The sequence below is a fragment of the Nicotiana tabacum genome, chromosome 20 (genome assembly GCF_000715075.1).
Source record: "Nicotiana tabacum cultivar K326 chromosome 20, ASM71507v2, whole genome shotgun sequence".
Lineage (NCBI taxonomy): Eukaryota > Viridiplantae > Streptophyta > Magnoliopsida > Solanales > Solanaceae > Nicotiana > Nicotiana tabacum.
Window position 1 is genome coordinate 59,364,279 of NC_134099.1, and position 15,439 is coordinate 59,379,717.

The 15,439-nt window shown below is 38.2% G+C and overlaps 1 protein-coding gene across 7 annotated transcripts; it reads left to right on the top strand.

The window, feature by feature from the left end:
- Positions 1–300: 300 nt before the first annotated feature.
- Positions 301–11,719, top strand: LOC107810996 (calmodulin-binding transcription activator 4). Of its 7 annotated transcripts, none has more exons than XM_075241438.1 (14): positions 410–798; positions 3,349–3,474; positions 3,645–3,760; positions 4,011–4,099; positions 4,344–4,389; positions 4,762–5,182; positions 6,062–6,192; positions 6,488–6,578; positions 6,679–6,899; positions 7,595–7,727; positions 7,833–8,280; positions 9,413–9,998; positions 10,241–10,531; positions 11,386–11,719. In XM_075241438.1, the coding sequence occupies exons 1-14, from the start codon at positions 615–617 to the stop codon at positions 11,452–11,454; spliced, it is 2,952 nt and encodes a 983-aa protein (XP_075097539.1). In that variant the 5' UTR covers positions 410–614; the 3' UTR covers positions 11,455–11,719. The 7 variants fall into 7 exon arrangements, with proteins under 7 accessions (XP_075097538.1, XP_075097537.1, XP_075097539.1 ...); XM_075241439.1 differs by having other exon boundaries at positions 4,771–5,182; XM_075241437.1 differs by having other exon boundaries at positions 301–798; positions 4,771–5,182; positions 7,595–8,280.
- The last annotated feature ends 3,720 nt before the right edge of the window (positions 11,720–15,439 follow it).

Below are 15,439 nucleotides of genomic sequence, written 5' to 3' on the forward strand. Positions count from 1 at the left end.
GAGTTCATGTAGTAGTAAAACAGTTAAGTCTTATCAAAAAGTCATTCATTGTCTCAACATTTGATTGTTTTGCCATAAATATGAGTTATTATTTTGCTCCCTGACTATTTTTAGGATCCAATGACACCGACAAGAATGATATAAAAAAAATGAAGAAATGGTTAATTTTTTTATGTAGTTAATATTCAATGATTATCTATATTTACTGAGAAAGTATAAATTTTAAGATTACTAAAATACAATCCAAATAGCGCATAACTTAAATAACTTAAATATTTGACAGGATTAGTGTCGGTTTTTCGGGAGCGATTCATCCTTCCCGAACGCAGCATACAACTCTCCGTTGTACTGCGCTCTCCAAGTGTGCTTGTTCCCCCTTCTTCCTTACCCTGGCAAGTCTTTGTGAAATAACTCCGATGAGAAGAAAAAAGAAGGCGTTAAGAGACCCTCCTGGCCCAACCCTAGACACTCTAAGATCCTTTTTCAAACCTGCTCCCATTTCGAGTCAAGAAAAAAACGGCTCGAATGGTACGATCCCTCCGTCACCCCAGAATGAAAGGGTACTAGTATATAAGAATAGAATATAATTGGTTGAACGTAGCACTGTAACGGTGATGACAGAGCTGTACAACAAGCAGCCTACCATCGCCCCGGTCTCTTCACCTAATACCAAGACAGTGAAATATTCCCGATTTCAGGTGGGAAGTGGAAACCGAATTTTGAATGAGAGAGGCCGGGAGAGAGCAATTCTTCATCACCGTGAAATCTTATTGTTGCGTATAAGTATGGCAGAATCAGGTAAGAATTAATTTTACTAAATCACTGATGCGCAAAGTCCGTTTATATTACTAAGAATACTAGTTTTTTATTAAGAATTTATTGCTTATGGTTTAGATAATTTTGACATGTGTGGACTTGGTTACACTTATAGTTGCTTCGTCTTAATGGTCAATCAAGACGGAACTTCTTTTGGGTTTTCTTTGTTCCATTTATTATACGGAAATTACATGTTTCATTCTAGGGCTACTGTTTTCTGGTGTGATATCTGCACCTCCTGGCCGAAAGCAGTTGAATATACTACCAAGGGCTAGATCCGCCTCTGCTAAAGGGATTGTAAGATACCAATTACCATGTGTCAAATGAGTGGATCATGTGGACACTGTTTCTTGCATATTTTCACTTTGTCACTTGTATATCCTAGCATTGTTCCATTTGCTGGTTGAAAAGATCAGTCAACCTCAAAAATAGCTTGTACATGCCTGAGTTTCTCAACTATTTTGGAACTGAGAAGTAGTTTTTTGATAATATATAGACAAGGAAAAAGCTCACCTGATTTAGTTGATAGACCTAGGCCCATAGCAGGGGTAGAAAAATAAAGACTGCCTTGCCCAGGCTTTCGTAATCCCATTTTGAGCGCTGTGGTACTCATTTCCCCTTGCTAACTTGGTCATGGGAAGAATATCAATAAATGACAAATTATTGCCTTGGCTCTGTCCTCTGGCAGGGGGTACCGGATGGGATACTAGGCCCTCTGAGGCACTCAGTATAGTTAGATGGTATATCTTAACTAATCGGTCAAAATGTTGAGAATATGAGATCACCCTCTTCTAACGAGCGTCCATATGATAATTTCATGGTTGTGACAATCGCTATTTGTATTTTGTGCTTTCAAATCCAGTTGGATTTTTTGGACCCATAACCCTCGGGTGCTTGTAAATAAAAGGATGGCCCATAATGCAAATTAAGCATGCCGAACTGCGGTGTCTAGCAGAAATGTTTGTTCGAATCCATCTTCTCGATTGAACCGACTTAGTTTTTCCATCACCGTCTACCTTCACTAAGTGAGCTCTTTCTATTGATCCTTTTCCCTGTAACTCTCTTTCTTCTATTAATCCATCATCCCAAAAATGTGACCAGTTAACCGGCCAACAAAGTGACAAAGTTTGATAGAAATCATGAAGAATCATTTCACTTGACCATTTGTCAGTTGCGCAAGAATTAAACCATAATTTAGTAGTATGTATGCTAATGACAGAATATGGATTTTTAAGCTGCCTTGAGAGGAAATACCTCTTGACAAAGGAAAAAGTAAATCATCAACTGAAGACTTACATGCAGGCTTCTTGATCGTGTGCTTGTTTTCCTAGTAGGGTTAGGTTGGTCTAAGACTATCTATTAGCAGCATTAGTAGTTCTTATTGTTGTTTCGCCTAAAAATACTTGCGATGTGTGAGAAATATGACACGGAAAAATTATATTATTAATACATTAACTATAATACAAGTACCCCTATTTGTAACAATACACAATATCTACACTACTCCTATTTCATGTAGGACTATGCTATGTTGCTCCGACACGGCAGTTTAGGTGTCGCACCCGTGTCGACACGACACTAGTATGGGTGTGGGTATGGGATCCGTACCGGATCTGGTCAAACAATTTTCAGTACTTTGACCACGACGGATGGAAAAATTAGAGATGAGATACAATTTGATTCCCGAAATCAGAACCAAAACTAGGGAAGAAAATTACATACCTTATCTAGGAAGTCGGTCCTTTACTTGCCTACAACTTGAGAATAAAAAAGAAAACCACACTTTACAAGCTATACGTAAGTATTGCTTAAAATTTCTCATAATTTAGAGATATTTTTATATTTTTATTTTTTTGAATTATTTTTAGCCGGATCCCCGCACCCGTATCCGTATTAGGATCTGTATCCCCGAATCTTAGAATTTACATTTAGAAGAATCCGACCTCTAGATCCGCACCAGTGTCTGAGCAACTTAGGGACTATGCTTATTTACATAACAAATAACTAACTAACACTCCCCCTCAAGCCGGTGCATATAAATCATATGTACCGAGCTTGTTACATATATAACTAATACAAGGACCAGTGAGAGACTTGGTGAAAATATCTGCAAGCTGATCATTCGACTCCACAAACTTTGTAGCAATATCTTCTTAGAGTATCTTTTCTCTGACGATGTTATAGGAAATAGGAGTATGTTATGGTGTTATGTATACATAATTACATATAAATAGGGCTCATCGTAACATACAATAATAATCAATAATATTTTCTCCCGTGCTTTCTCACAGGTTTTACTTCCGCAACACGCAGAAAACCCCCTGTCCTGTTGCCATTATTGTTATCCACACCCAATCTGTGAAAGCTTGTCATAACATAAGCACTTGAAACGGTGTCTTCCCGAAACAATTGTTTTCCCCGGGAAAATATTGATGTGTGCTTTTATGTTTGTAACCTCCTGTAAATTGGTTGTAAGGAACTGTATTTGCTGCAATAGAAGATTTTAGCAACTGTTGCTATTTCACGTTTCAGGATACAATATAAATAATTTGGTTCGAGAAGGCCGTTTTAGGTGGTTGAGACCTGCAGAAGTTCTCTTTATACTACAGAATCATGAGGACCAGCAACTTGCTAATCAACCGCCCCAAAAGCCAGCTAGTAGTCTCCTTGCTCTTTAACTTTTTGTTTCGCTTTCAGTAAGATGTAAAATATCTATTCACAAGATTGATCAATTAAAAAAACATATCTAGTGATAATCCTCTTACAGAACCATGTCATATTATCCTCTCTTCCCTTTGCTCTCTTACAAAATTGGTTGCTATCAACAGGTGGATCTATGTTTCTCTTTAACAAGAGGGTCCTTAGGTACTTCCGTAAAGATGGTCATAGTTGGCGCAAGAAGAAGGATGGAAGAACTGTAGGAGAGGCACATGAGCGGCTTAAGGTAACAATTGGTAGAAAGCGTCATGTTTATTCATTATTGAACAACACAAATGACATTTTTGTCTAAACATTTGTTATTTATTTCACGTGGAGGGAGGTGTTAGTCATCCCGGCTGGGGACATTTTTGTTGGTTGACTCTCGAAATGGCATCTTGAAAAAAAAAGGGGGAAAAAAAGCCTATGATGTTCATGTTTCAGTTTTCCCGATATTTTTCATTGGATGAGAAGTTCTCTGTCTCTGCTGTGGCTAGGTTGGGAATGCTGAAACCCTAAATTGTTATTATGCACATGGAGAGAAGAATCCTAACTTCCAGCGGCGAAGCTATTGGATGTTGGATCCGTGAGTTTACTTGCTAAATCTGTAATCTAGTCTTTTGCTTCAAGATTTAGAGCAGTTTAAGAAAGAAGTTCTAAACTCCTTAGGAGTTTAGGGCACTGAATGGATAAGGAGCACACATGAGAAATTTAACTAAAATTCTAGGGCTCCCTTTTCTTTCATCTCTGTCGCTCTCTCAGACCAAAGTTAGGACCAGGAACTGATTATATTTTCCCCTTGTTTGTTCTCAATTTTGCATGCTTGACAGTGCATACGAGCACATTGTCCTGGTTCACTACAGAGATATAACTGAGGTCAGTCTTCTGGTACCCAATCGTACAAATATCCCATATCCTGACATGAAATCTTGCTACTAATTTAACTCTATTTTCGTCAAGTCATCCATGAAAAGATTCCTGCTTTTTAAGTTTTTCTATCTTAGTCCAATCATCGTCTCTTTTTGATTGTTTCTGTAATTTTTCATGTAAAAGCAGCTAAAAAATTGATACTGGACTAGAGAAGTTTCTATAATTGGTTTCAGCATTTAATGCTATATCAGGGAACTTAATATTTGCTTGGTGCATCTTTATCAAGCAGTTTATTAGCTACAGTTTGAATACGTTGGGATCTAGTATGTCAAGCTATTTAAGCAATCTTAACAGCACTAGTTTCACTTATGACCCTAGGGGATGCAGATTGCAGCATTCATGTCACAGTCATCTCCAATTTCCTCTACTTTCTCTCTGAGTCCCAGCTTATATTCTACTCAACATCCAGGCTTTACTGTTGTTGGTAGTGAATCTTATCAACAGTACCAGAACGAATCTAGCCCTGGATCTGGGGAAATTTGTTCTGGTGCAGGCATCAATAGTAATGGGATGAACATCTCAGACATCACCGGGAGAACGGAGGGGGTGAGCAGCTCACCACAGGTTGAGATAAGTCAAGCATTGCGTAAACTTGAGGAGCAGTTAAGTTTAAATGAAACTGATCCACTATATAGTGAAATTGAGAACTCAGATGATGTTGAAAATTTTGGACATGATAATAGTTCACTAGTTCAGATCCAGCACAAGTCAAACAATCTTCTGTTGCAGCCTTATTCAGGTTTCTTTCATTTTTTCGTGCCACAAGATTATTATTAAATGCAGATATACATGCTTAGCATTTGTCACTGCATTAAACTCCTGTTTTAATCATGCAACCTGAAACTCAGAGATTTTCTTCTTTCCTTGTACTTTGTTGGGAACAAGGTGGTTATTTTGTCAATTTGATTAGTGCACTTGGCTATTTGTGCTTAGACTTGAAAATGTTATTACTCGATACTCGGTTGATATCTTTTGTTTGAATGCTAGTCCTTTTGATAGCTTGTTTGAGAAAGAAGTATCTACAATAGAATTCTTCTACCTTTTGTTTTCACTAATCATCAAGCTCGGTTGAATGTTGATTGATAACTGGGCTTCTGCTAGCTCAGTCATGAGTTAGATAAACTGAGGCCATTTAGGCCTTTCATAGCTTGTTCTTCCCTGAATGGCAAAATTTTATTTTCAACACGTAACTAGTTATAATTTTTTTATAAGGTGCAAATCGAAGAAGAGTGCCTTTTTTTCCCCAAAGTTTTGATTTGCTTTAAGTTCAAATAATTCTTTTAAGTGAACCCTTTTTGGGTTACTAGTTTTAGCTTACGCGTTGCACTCACAATATGTGTCTTTTTTAAATTGTGCTTGAGTTATAAAATAAAAGTGTAAGATATGTAGATGTAGATAAATAAGTTAAGAATTTTTAACTGGTGATTTTTCCACTTTGATAGAATCTAACTGGTGATTTTTTCCACTTGGACATTTACTACCATGCCTGAGATTCTCTATCTGCCTTTTCTTGAGCACCAATGCTTCTGATTTAGAAGCAAGAAATACTAAGAACTCGTGCATTTCTAATTTAGAAGCAACAAATACTGAGGAGTACTGATGATAGTGTTCTTTGTAGGAGAGAGCAGTGAATCACAGCATCAACTCTTGAACCTGGATGGTGACATATGGAAAGAGATGCTGGATCACTGCAGAAGCTTTCCGGCTGCCGAGTCACAAGACAAATGTTTTGAAAAGTTGGATGAGAATGTGAGGAAGTGTCTTTGAAATTAATTTTTGTTTCATATGCCTGTATCTTTTATTGGCATGGTCTTTTGCACCTGCATCTGATTAGGACTATTGAGTCCTTGCTGACTTGTCACTGCGGCTGAAGCTGTGTATGAATAGCAGTTTGTGCACAAAATGGCACTATATAACCATACTTGACCTTATCTCCAGGCGTTTCTAAATAATTCTGCTGCCCCTTATAACCACTTATTCAGTTATTTATTTCAACATTGGCTCTATTCTCCGTCTTCCGCCTAACTTGTCTGCGCTCACTCAGGGAACGCTACAAACCTTGTCAGGAATGGGACCCATAGAAGTTACCGAAAGTGATAGGTGGCTTAAATTTGGTGGAAAAGAAGCTCTGAAATGTGAGCTCCTTTTGAAAATCCAGATGATTAGTTATATCTACTACATATAAAATCTTGTGCAGTTTCTTGATCTCAGAAAAAAACCCCTGTTGCTTTGCAGCTTCTTTGACAAATTTTAAGCAAGTTGAAGATTTCAAGTATCCCGCATGTGCAAGAATAAATACTTATGGATCCTATTCTGACCAATATACAACAATATTTGACCAAGATCTGATTGGAACTTCATTTGAAGATGATATGAGCTTAACCATTGCCCAGAAGCAGAAATTTACTTTTCATGATATATCTCCTGATTGGGGGTATTCATCTGAGGCAACAAAGGTATATCTCATGATTTAGTTGTCTTTGCGCGGTTATTGTTGAACATTTCTACTGCCCATTTTTTGTGGTGGTTGTTGAATATTTCTTTTCAGCTTGCGCAATTAATTTTGACGTTGCAACTGACTGCTTACATATGTTTTTAGCATCAAAATTTAGTTTCAGTTTTTTATGCTCTAACTCTTGAAGTGGAGGAGTTGTTTCCAGCAAGCTAATACCATAATCACTGCCAACAAGCTTCTTATACATATTTCTTACAGAAGTTTGATAAATTCTTGTGAAGAAATCCAGTTCTGTCATAATTTGCATTTGACAGTCATGGCTGATTGGATAATACAAACATATAGTGCTTGCCCCCCCCCCCCCCCCCAAAAAAAAAAAAAATAGGTTAATTGGAAAAATGATTTAACCAGATCCACTAACCAACTCACAATGACTAAGGCAAGTATGATTTGCCAACCTTGGAGATGTGCATTCTCATGCTCCGTGATCTTTGACTTCATCTGTGGAGTTAAAACATTGTAAATGAATTTTCACCATCATCAAATAATCTGGCATGTTTGTAGTTTGCTTTTTGATGAAGGCATATTCTGAAAATCTTGGAGTGTCAGATGCTCCATCGTAGGATATCATGATATTTATATGTTCATTGAAATGTTTCAATATCCAGTTATTTGAACTTCATCTATTTAGTGCAGGTAATGATAGTTGGATCGTTTCTCTGCAATCCATCAGAGTACACATGGACTTGTATGTTTGGTGATATTGAAGTTCCTGTTCAGATCATCAAGGAAGGTGCCATCCGTTGCCAGGCGCCTCCTCACTTGCCAGGTAAAGTCACACTCTGTGTTACTACTGGCAATAGGGTATCATGCAGTGAAGTAAGGGAGTTTGAATACCGGGTTAAGTTTGATGATCATGGTCAAAATAATTTAGCTGAAGTAGGAGGAGCTTGTAAGAGTTCAGAGGAACTGTTGCACCTTGTCAGATTTGTACAGATGCTTCTGTCTGACTCATCAGTGCAGAAAGGAGATGGTTCTGGATCAAGCAATGATATCTTGGAAAACTCCAAGGCGAGCGAAGATTCATGGAGCCAAGTCATTGAATCTCTTTTATTTGGAACTTCAACATCAATGGTAACCGTTGATTGGCTTCTTCAAGAGCTTTTGAAGGACAAGTTGCAGCAGTGGCTTTCATCCAAATTGCAAGTACAAAATAACCAAATGGGTTATTCCTTCTCCAGGAAAGAACAAGGGATAATACACATGGTTGCTGTCCTGGGGTTCGAGTGGGCCTTGCAACCAATTCTAGATGCTGGAGTAAGTGTTAACTTCCGTGATATTAATGGCTGGACTGCCCTGCATTGGGCTGCACGCTTTGGAAGGTAACTGAATAATATTTGTTGCTTGACAAACTGCTGGCTTCATAGTCCATGACGCGCTTGGTACTCAATTAACAATATAAACTACATTTAAGGATCTTTAGGAAGTCAAATATGTGAGTTAGATATAAATAGAGTAATAGCGATAAACAAGAACCAATCCCTAGGAAAAGCCAGAATTATTTGGATTTGGAAGTAATACCTCTCCTATACCCCCTAAATAAGGGCTCATCCTAGAAAGACTAGCTGAGAAACATGTATTGTTTTACATAAATCTGTTAACATTGTAAAGTATTAATTTCACAGCTTTGTCGACCGGGTAAAAAGTTTTTTTATTTTCTTATGATACTTCAAAGTGTTTATTGAATGAAATTTGTCTTCTCTGCAACTTTTAGTGCAGACGAATAATAAACATGAAGTTTCTTACGATACCTCTTGAATTGTTATTGAAGAGAATTGGTCTATTCTGCACATTTTAGTTCATAGGAAAAATAAGCATGAACGTTGTTGGAATCGATCACTCAAGTTATAGCATCTTTACGTGAAGAAATGTGCAGTCATGCAGAATTTGCACTTTCCAAATTTATCGTAATATATTGATAACATGAAAAGGATAGGTTTGAAATACTTCATATATAGTGATGTCTGATTGTGATGAGAACCCAAGGTGTGGAAATACAGTTGTTAATGTTTACCATGGTTTGCTTGAGATTTTATGCTTTCTTTCTTTAGTGCTTCCAGAGACAATGGTGAACTCTTCTGAACGGTTTGGGGGCAGAATGAGGGTATTTTTTAAAAAATATTAATAAGGCAGATTGAGGGTCTTTATGCATATAAAGTGCTTACCCTTGTGCTTTCTAGCAATGTTTTTGGAGAAAGGCGGAGAGATGCCTGGACTGAAGGGATTACTTGTTCTTATATTCCTTGTGTTCTTCGCTTCCTTAGCATATGGTGATTATAACATTTTTAGAGTACCTGTTGGTTCATCAGAGTAGTCCCTGTTAGATCTCTGTCTCCCTGTCTCTGTGTGTGTATGTTTGCAAGTGCAGTACTGTTGCTATGATTATTCCTTACAGTGCCTGATGCTTTAGTACATAAGTAAGCTGATTTTGTTCAAACTGCCTGCTTTTGACAGGGAAAAAATGGTCGCATCCCTCGTAGCATCTGGTGCATTTGCTGGAGCTGTTACTGATCCCTCTTCACAAGATCCATTTGGTAAAACTGCTGCGTCAATTGCTTCTAGCTGCGGTCACAAGGGAGTTGCAGGTTATCTTTCAGAGGTTGCTCTCACCAGTCATCTTTCATCCCTCACATTAGAGGAAAGTGAGCTTTCAAAGGGGGCTGCTGATGTGGAAGCAGAAAGAACTATCAGTAGTATATCAACCACAAATGCTGCCACACATGAGGATCAGCTTTCTCTGAAGGACACTTTAGCTGCAGTCCGTAATGCTGCTCAGGCTGCTGCTCGTATACAATCTGCATTCCGAGCACATTCATTCCGGAAGAGACGACAGAGAGAAGCTGCTCGTGCTGCTACAACTAGCGGAGATGAATATTGTGTCCTCTCAAATGATGTTCTTGGACTTTCAGCTGCCTCAAAGTTGGCATTCCGCAACATGCGGGATTATAACTCAGCAGCTTTAGCTATTCAGAAGAAATATCGTGGATGGAAATGCCGGAAAGGCTTCCTTGCATTCCGCCAGAAAGTTGTGAAGATACAGGTGCTTTATTTGTTTGAAAGCAGAATAGACATTTCAACCTCATTTGTAACAACGTATAAAATTAAAGATGACAGATCTAAAAAGAAAAGGTGTCACCAATTTAGATGTTATATTTTTTAGCTGCTCTTGTTTCTATTTTGAGAGGGGTTGGGGGTGGAGGTGGTGGGGGGGGGGGGTGTTGCAGAGTAGAAAATAATGTGTTAAGCAGAAAGAGGTTGTGACCTTTGTGATTGCCATGGCAGGCTCATGTACGAGGATATCAGGTTAGAAAGGAATACAAGGTATGTTGGGCTGTGGGAATATTAGAGAAGGTGGTGCTGAGGTGGCGTCGACGGGGTGTTGGTCTTCGGGGATTCCGACTAGAAGAAGAACCCATCGAGGAAAGTGAGGACGAAGACATTCTCAAGTTGTTCCGCAAACAGAAAGTGGATGCTGCTATAAATGAGGCTGTCTCTAGAGTGCTATCAATGGTTGACTCTCCAGAAGCACGCCAACAATATCATCGAATTCTTGAGAAGTACCGACAAGCTAAGGTTAGTGAAGCATCCATCTACTATCATAGTATTGAAACAGTTAAATCTGCTTGATCTGCTGACTTCAACAACTCAAATGTAAACGATGTTCAGCATCTTTTGGTAGATGCAAGTTCACTTGGTAGTTTACATGTGGAAATGCTTACCCACACATTTGGAAATCCTCACTCTATCCCCATGTAAAATTCTGTGAGAGGGAGCATATAGTGAAGTTTATCCACCAGTATGTTCTTATTTTTCCGTGGAACTTTTTGAAGTTCCCCATTTTCTTGTCCAAAAAGTTTTTAGGGTGAAAATAATATATTTTCTAGTATAAAATAAATACGGGAATCGTTGATAACGTGACACTGCATATGTTTTCTGTTCTGGATATGAAGTGTGGCATATGATGGAAAAAATACAGCTTCAAATCTTAATGTGGGTCAATACATGGGATATGGGTAGTTGCCTAGTGGTATCCATTTAACCAAATTCATTCTTTCTTTTTAAACTGAATCCACGGACATTCTTGTGTATCTGTCTCCATTTCCCCTTTTAACTTGTGACACATGGAAGCTTATGCTTCATCGATCTATGTGTTTCGTCCATATCATATCTATTCTGTACTTTTACGGTAATAGTGATAACTGCACCGACTCCTATTCGACTGCCTAGTTTTATCCAATCCCTAGCAGCACAGAAGTTTATTTTCAATTACAACCGACTGTGGCTTGAACCACAAGTGTAGTAAAGCAGTGTAGTTGTTCCTGTAACACCTTTTTTATTCAGAGCAGGGCAAGGGGGATGTGCTTGGCTCCTTGATTGTAGTTTGAAATCAAAAAATCATGCAATTAATCTTCTTCACCATGTCGCAGGCTGAACTTGGAGTGAACAGTGATACAGTATCCACTGCACATGGTGACATCTCCAACAGTGATATATAGGTGCCTAATCAAACAGCGTCTATAGCTTGTGGATGAATTTCTCATTGTCTTCCCTACTTCATTTAATTGGTTATTATGTGTAAAGTATTTTGTAGGTGCTGCTCATAATTTGTATAGGTGGAAACAACTATTTTCTTCATTTTAGTGCCTCCAGGCAAATCAGTTTGAAATTTCTTTTGCTATTGTACATATTCTTATGTTTTTGGGTGCATTGTCCACTAAAGAGGGCGTTGGACGGAGTGAATGCTATTGCTTCTTCTGTTAATAATTTTTTTTATGGAAGCTTAGAAATATTATAAGCGATGGATCTAATGTTTTAGCTGATCTACAAGAGATAAGAGACAATTAATTCCGAGATTAAATTAAAATGAATTTATCCCACATTTGGTTGGGATAAGTTTTAACTAATTTCAGGATAACTAATTCCGTGATTATAATATTTTTTTAATCCCTATGAAAAGATGGAATAATACTTCAGTATAACTAATCCCGAAATAATTAATTCTATAACTTGTTTCCCAACCAAACAACAAAGAAATTTAGCAAGACTCACCAAAACATTGATTATACTTTTGCGGACTCTGATTTCACGAAAATGGTGTAGTAAAAACTTCTACTTTATCAGATAATTTAATTTAGTTTCGGAAACTGGTTTTGATATATCCGTCTACTATTAGGAATTGTTTAAAATTATTCTCGTTATTCTATTGGATCAAAAGAACCCCTACATTCTTACCATTCAAATACAGTACGCCTAACTCAACGGACTAGACACTTGGCACACATCCAAAGCTGTTGTCCATTTGGTCTTATATTAGACCTGATCCCCCTATTATCCGGTACCCGATCCATTAAATTTGACCGGCAAAATACATATTACCCTTTTCATTAAATGTTGAAAAAATAATTAAATTTGACGCTCCATTGTTGAAAAATAATAAAATTGCTCTTTAGACTAAATGCTACAGCAACTCTCACAAACAGTAAGTCAAATAAACACAACAATTACCACCAAAATCCAACATTACAATTTCAAAAACAAAGACTCAATTTTTATACTTATTTTCAAATCATAGATTGAGTTCAAATGTTAAACCATTTAAATACAAACAAATGGACAGAAACCCTCTAATTCTTTCAACAATTTTATAGAAACTAAGGGAAAATTATACAAACCGAACAATCTACAACTTTTAGGTAACTTTCTTCTTCTTAGGAGGAAGCACAATCTCTCCTTTGAAGGTAAGAATTGTTATAATCTGGGACAAACTAGTTGTAGGTATTAAAGTTGCTTTATCTGATTCAAGCCCCTTCAAAAACCCGTGCAAAAGAAATTACTAGTACTGAAGAGAAAATCTTTAATTTCTTCTTGACTGCAGAAAAGGGTTGAAAAAATTTCTTTCTTCGCATTCCAGTGAATATAGCCCAACTCGAGAATTGGGCCGCGAAGGACGGAAGGATTTGAAAGAAGAAGAATGTTAGTTGAATGTGAAAAAAATTGGATCAACAAATCAGAGAAACCCATTTTATCTTCTTAAAATTTCTCAAAAAATCCTTATAATGGTGTTTTCTAGTTTCTTCAGCAAATCAATATTTCATTCTTGTACTCGCAATTATAGACCCAAATCAGTAATAATAAATGAATTTTACCAATATTTTTTGACTTTTTTTTAGATCTAGATTCAAACCTAAAGCTTCAATGTCATAAATGGTGAGTTTCGACGTTTACCATCGGCTTCTTCCAACTAATAGCAGTATAATTTAGATCTAAACACAACAAACAATACAAAATTAGATTTCAATAATGTAAACCCCAAATCAATCATTGAACCAAAGGACTTATTCGAACCCAGACTTGGAAATGAGCTTCGAAACCCGTCAATGGAGGTGCAGCTTTCCAGATCTTCAAATCAAGAGAATGAAGAACCATTTCAAAAGGGTTTAATCTCTATTCCATTAGCTTCAATCGATTTCAATATAAAATGCATTAGATTTCTTTTCTGATGAATGAGAAACAGAGAAAGAGCAAGAACTCAATTTCTTTTGGGTACCAGGTAATAGGGCGGAGCGGGATTAATTTTAGACCAAATGGACCAAATGCATGTCAAGTGTCAGTCAGGGCTATATGTATTTGAATAGTAAGACCGCAGGAGTTCTTTCAATCCAATAATATAAGGAAGGATAATTTTAAACAATTTCTAATAGTTCTAATAGTAGAGGAGTATGTCAGGACCTTTTCCGATTTAGTTTTCCAAGAAGTAGCACCGGAGATTCTAACTAAACGTTACATGTTGACTGACAATATTTTCACGTATTTCAAAATCTTTCATTTATTGTCATGATAGTGTATTTAATTACGGGGAAGTACCTGTGTATTTTACCTAATCAATTATAGCTTATGTTCTTTTTTCTTACCTATTTAGGCTATTTTGTATATAATTTGAAACTTATTTTCCTCTATTAACAGGGTATTAAGAAGATGTCCGAATAAAGACTTCGGACATGAAATGTAAGTATACTTCACTTTGAATGTTTAATTTGTCATTTTACTTCCTATTTCCTTTGCTCATATATGTTTTGGTGTTGCAGCTGTGACCCAGATGCTGGAACCAATTCCGGAACTTAAGCAGTGGGTCGAAAGCCTAGTGTCACAGAGACCCTACTCCAAATGTGCCTGGATCGAAGGGCCAACAGGAGGCCCGTAGTCATGGTAGGTTAATTTCCTGGAATGGCTATTGCCTACGCTTCTTCACAAAATTACTCATCATTTTTCTTTTGTAGGTCTCGGGAAGGACGTTACAATGAGACCTTTATCTGGTGATGAAGAAGTCCTTCCCCAACCACCTGCTTCGAAGCAGGCCCAAGAGAAGAAGAGGAAAGAGGCTCCGAGTCCTTCGGGCCCGAAGAAGAAAAGACCGGCGAAGAGATCTTGCAAGCCCGAGGGGTGCCGTTACTATGTCTTCGGAATTAGTCCGCCGATTAAGGGATGATTCCGAAGAAGAGTAGGAAGAAGATAACTCCCAGGTATGGCCCGTGCTCGGGTTGGTGCTTCGACATAAAATCCCCCCGAACCGGAGGAAGTTGACGAGGGAGCTTCAACAGAAATTCCGGAGCCAGAAAAAATCGAGGCCGCTCCATCTCAAACTGAGATGACCGAGGAAGAAACCAGAAGCGAGGCTTCTCGAATAGCTGAAGATGTCCCGAGGGACGATCTCAGAGTGATTGATATTTCTGAGTCCCCTCAATTTTCGGACACCATGATCCGTGAGGCTGCTAACTTGATAGGTCGCTCTTGTGAGGGTTTTCATGGGGCAGTTGACATCCATAGCTTCCTGTATGGGGTGGAGTTCGAAGCTTTGGGAGTTATCACCAATTTTGGTGACTTATCAGTGCCGAAGAAAATACCGTCACCGGATGTCGCTGGGTCTTCATCGATCCTGAAACTGGTGGATCGGTTCCTGGCCCCTAGTGCTAAACCTTATCGTATGTGTACCATAGTGCTTACTGTCCTGGAGGATGCTCGGGTCTTCTCTCCCCCCGTGGGGATCGCTAGCTACCTGAGATGCTTGGTGACCAAAGAGGACCAAGCCGTGATGGATGCAGTGGGTGCCGCTTGTCTGTTCAACGAGGCTTAGCACGCTCTAAATCGGGTAACTTCGAGAGCCATTCCATTATTTTTTTTAAACTTTGAATTGTAGATAATTCTAACATTTTCTTCCTTACTTGTAGGCTTCAGTGTTTCATCACTAGGCCTTCCTTCGAATCCGGGAGGAGCGCAAGGCTGAGGTTTGGGACCTCACTAAGAAAAGTGATACTACAAGCTTCTTTGTCAGAAGCTTCAGGTAGATTTGGTGATGGCTCGAGATGAGCATATTGACATGGCCGAGCAGGTATTCCAAGTGCTTCACAATAGTGAAGATAAGTTGGAAATAACAACTAACGATCCAATTCTACAGGTTCGATAGAGGCTCGAACAGATCAAGGA